General features: G+C 32.0%; 1 protein-coding gene across 1 annotated transcript; it reads right to left on the bottom strand.

The window, feature by feature from the left end:
* HELRODRAFT_169566 (hypothetical protein) lies at window positions 1-3,720 on the bottom strand (the record flags this gene model as incomplete). Its single annotated transcript, XM_009015411.1, has 5 exons — window positions 1-21; window positions 504-610; window positions 744-1,080; window positions 2,047-2,244; window positions 3,709-3,720. The coding sequence occupies 5 exons, from the start codon at window positions 3,718-3,720 to the stop codon at window positions 1-3; spliced, it is 675 nt and encodes a 224-aa protein (XP_009013659.1).
* Between the last annotated feature and the right edge of the window lie 899 nt (window positions 3,721-4,619).

The raw sequence follows: 4,619 nt of genomic DNA on the forward strand, positions 1-4,619 counted from the left end.
TCAAACCTTCAAGTGATGCGCCTGTGTGTGTGTATGTGTGTGTGTGAGTGTGCGTGTGTGGTGTGTGTGTGTTTCTCTTCAGTGATTTTTGTAACAGAAGAAGCTTAAATAAAATAATGTGTGAAACGCATTTTGACAATAATGAATGCACTGAAATAAAAAAAAATGAACAAGAATATAAGTGGCAGTACTTGAACAAAATAAATAAAATGATTTATTACAAGATTGATTACATCAATCTTGCTCGCAATTTGTCATTTCTGTTAACCATTTGAAACAGGTTGTATGTAACGTGATTTTTTATTTGTTGTTCAATTTTAAATAACTTTAAATTGCACGTAATTAATTACAGCTACCTGTGCTTAATCAAATAAATGTACTCACGGGCATTCACACACACACACACAAGAACACAAACACACACACACAATAACACAAACACACACAAGCACAGACACACAAACACAAGCACACACACCAGTATTAAACAGAAAAAGACTCACCTTAATTGTCGAGCAACTGCTGGCAGCTTTTGTGGCAACTTCAACATTTTCCAGGTCTGTGAAGATAGCATCAGCTGCGCATATTTGAAGCTGCTCACTCAATTCAGCTGTCGGTGTTTATAATTATTTTAATACTATTTTAAATAATAATAATTTATTACAATTTATAGTTTATTATTATGATATAATAAACAAACAAGCAACATTATTCTGACGAAAGAATAACCAGCAGTAACTTACGTATGGTATGTTGAATGTTGGTGACGGCCGTCACAAGGCCGACCTTCAAGCAAGCGACGTAGAAAACGATGGTCTCAATAGAGGATGTGGTGAAGAACGCGACCACATCACCTTTCTTCAGATCGTCATTTCTACCCTTACCACAACCATCACCAACGCCACTGCCACTACCACAAACGCCAATGTTGTCAATATAGCCGTCATCGTTAATGTCATTAGTGTGGTAGTCGCCATCATCACTTATATTTTTTGCGATCGTCATCAGGTAAGAGCTGATGTTCTCAACTTGGGAGAGGAAGTCTCTGCCTATTATCTGCCTGTTTTTCAGAACATCGTTCTGCGTGGTTGAATGAATGGATGAATTATTAATTAAATGAATGAATGATCGGTGGAAATAATAAAAAAGTGTTTCTGTCTGTATGAGTGTATGTTTGTGTTAGTGTGTGTGTATGTGTATGTGTGTGTGTGTGTGTGTGTGTGTGTGTGTGTGTGGATATGGTGTGTGGATGTGGTGTATTTATGTAGTTTGCGATGAAATAATATCATTGCCCTTTCGTAAATGACATATAAAAGTTATTTATATCAATACACTTACTTATCAAATTTTTATAGGAGACAGAAATTGAAAACAAAAAAGAAACAGTCAAGCATTGCAAATTTTTAAAGTTTAAAAATTCTACCAGACTAAAAAATTTTTGAGACAAAAAAAATAAAAAGAAAAAAATATTGAAAAACAAAAACGAGCAAAAAGTTATAAAAATTTGAAGGCTGGAAGTGGTACAACAACAAAAAGATTAAAAGGTAGAAGTCGATGTAGGAGCAGTACCGACCAAAACGATAGCATTCGGGTGTGTGGTCAAACTTTTGTGAAGAATTTGGAAGATGCCAAATTTGTCAATATTCATCCAGGTCTCCAACCCACCGTCTAAGTAATAATCTCCTATTTTGTTTGTGGTGAATGTGTGTGAACGTCTTGGTGATTTGTTGACAAATGACGCTAAAGTTATAAATTAAACTTTTGTTTGAAATTTTTTTAATAAAAATTGAACTTCCGCTACAAACTATAAATGTATATAAAAAAAATTAAACTTAATTTTAACTGAATCCACGTTCACTTGTATGAATGATAATGCACCACATTAACTGAGTTATTTATTTGAAAAACCACAAACCGATCCGTTAATTTCTCCCAAAATCACATTTCAGTAGCTCACCTTGTTCGTCTTGGAAGATAAATTGCTTGGGCGGTCCGTCAACGGATCGCTGCAACTTGATGAGTGCACACTCCTGCAAATGTTCCGACGACGACGACAGCGAAGATAAAGTTGATGGCGAGGACGACGGTGTCGTCAAGATGCTCTGGTCGTCTGAAATTTTCATCTGCAGTAGCGATATGATCTGCGACTGCAAACTGTGAGCCGATGTGGCCGCTGGCGTGGTCCTGACCACGTTTTGTGATAGAATCGTACTCATTATCTTCCGACAAAAAGTTTTTAGTTTTCTGAAAAAAAAATTGTGTGTAATAAAATTTTATTTATAATATACGTGTCAAATATCTGATATTTGATGCTGGCTATCTATCAAATTTTGAACAAAGACAAATTCGTAGTCAGGGTGCGAGAAAAAATATCCGCTTATTCCTTTCCTAGCTGTCTGCATAGTCTAGCATAAAGTTTTTCCGCAGGGAAGGATTGAAAATAACTAATAAATAACTTGAGAGAAACAGTCAGCAGAAATATATTTTAGAAAAACAGAAAGCGTAAGGACGAACAACACATTTGATTAATGGAAGAAGTAGCGCGTTGATATTATACGATTTAACTACTTAAATAGCAAACATTGTTACAAAAATAAAACTTTGCACAATAATGTTCATTAAATTAATTTAAACTAAAATAATTTTCAATAAATTAAATTATTTGAAAATTTTTAAAATAACTATCCATACTACATTAGATATTATACTACAACAGTACAATTTTTCATCTATTAGATATTTTAAATACGTGATATTTATGTAAAGGAAAAATTTAAATAAAAATAAAGGTGATTAAATTTTATTTTTGCGATTAAACATCATTAAAAAGCATATCAAGCATTATTATTTACCAACAGTTGCAAACAAATTTCAATGTTCAACTGAAAAAAAACTAAACTTTCAACTATCCAATTTTTTTAAAGTTTAACTGAAATAAAAAGTTCATAATTAGAAAAACAGCAATTGCTTCAGTTTAAAAAAAAATAAATAATACTTTTTTTTATAATTTTTTTAAAGTATTTTTTTTTACAATATTTGAACAACCATTTAAAAATATTAAACAACAATAATAAAAAAATAAAATGACAAAGACGTATAGAATTTTTGCCTTTGTCTGAATATATATAAGGTGTTACATCCTAATTTGCGACAGAATAAAAAAATGTTATCAGTTATCACTGTAGTTTTTTTTATAAAGTGACAAAAAAGTTTTCAAAATAGTTAAATTAATGAAAAACACGCCGTTGTACATGCGTTTTTAAAAATTTTCCAACATTCGGATATTCGCTCTTTTAAAAAAATTCATTAACTTCTGAAAAAATGTCGAAACATTGACTGGCATGATAGATTTATACTGAAAAACCTTGTTATTTTACTTGGGAAAATACTGTTTCAACCATGAAAACAACACAAAAATATAAAATCTTATAAATAAAAATACGTCACAGCCAGGCGTCATTGCCATGTGTGATAATATTTGACATATTTAACTGATACCCCAACATAAACTATCTCCACCTAATCCTTTTAGTGGTAAATAAGTGAATGGTAGCTATTTTCCAATGTTAATGTTAATACAGCCAGTTCTCATATTATCGAGATTTTTTCTCTCATAAAAATTCTCTACCCAAATGTTCCCTATCCGTTGTTCATCCGAAAATATTTTCAAGAGTTTACCCACCCAAGGGTTTACTCCATTGTCCTCACCTTTATGTCCATAACTTATAATAAAACAATTTATCATCTTGACGAGTAATTGTTTATAACATTTAGTACTGATCAATTCATTTTTATGTTGCTGAACATTAACATTGAACAACTTATTTTAAAATTTTGTTTGTGTTTCTATTGTCAACGATCTTGTGCTGGCTACCGAATCATGGATAAATCTCCTCTCATATTTTGAAATTTCAAATTTTCGTCAATTAATTTCAAAAAGCTTATTGAATGATGGCTAACTTATTGAAAATTCAAAATTTTCCCATCGTTTTGTCGCGAAATCAGTTTGTTAGCGTTGAAACTAAATTTTCAATCAAGTTAATTATCAATCACAGTCAATACATAGGTAAACCGTTCTATGAATTAAATAAAATAGCAAGTTGTTTTTAAGAATTGTCATCGGTAAATATTAATGACCATATTAAGAACTTTTGTGAAAAAAATTGTACAAAATCAAAATTCAAAATATTATTAAATGATTTCTATAATTTCTAATACTAAAAATAAAAAGCGTGAACCAAATTGAAATAAAAAGATTGATTAAAATCAAAATTGTTAATAAATAAAGTTTAAAAAAACTAACAAACTTGAAGTAATAAAAGATCTCGCGCTCCAAAGCTATTTGAAATAGAAGAAACTGTTGTCTCACGAGAAACCAGCATGCGTATTTGTAGGCAGTTTAATCACGCACACTTCTTGCTAAACACGTGCGTGTAGTGGCGTGTGTGTGTGTACGTGTGTGTTGACGTGCGTGTGACCTGGTGGCTGGTGTACTTGTGTGCTGGCGTACGTGTGTTAGTGTGTTTACGTGTGTGTGTTGTGTGCGTGTCAGCAGGTGTGTGCGTGCGTGGATGTGTTGTGTGAGTGATTAGCTCATAAATCCTCGCTAGAACGCCTAA

This window comes from Helobdella robusta (genome assembly GCF_000326865.2).
Source record: "Helobdella robusta unplaced genomic scaffold HELROscaffold_16, whole genome shotgun sequence".
Lineage (NCBI taxonomy): Eukaryota > Metazoa > Annelida > Clitellata > Rhynchobdellida > Glossiphoniidae > Helobdella > Helobdella robusta.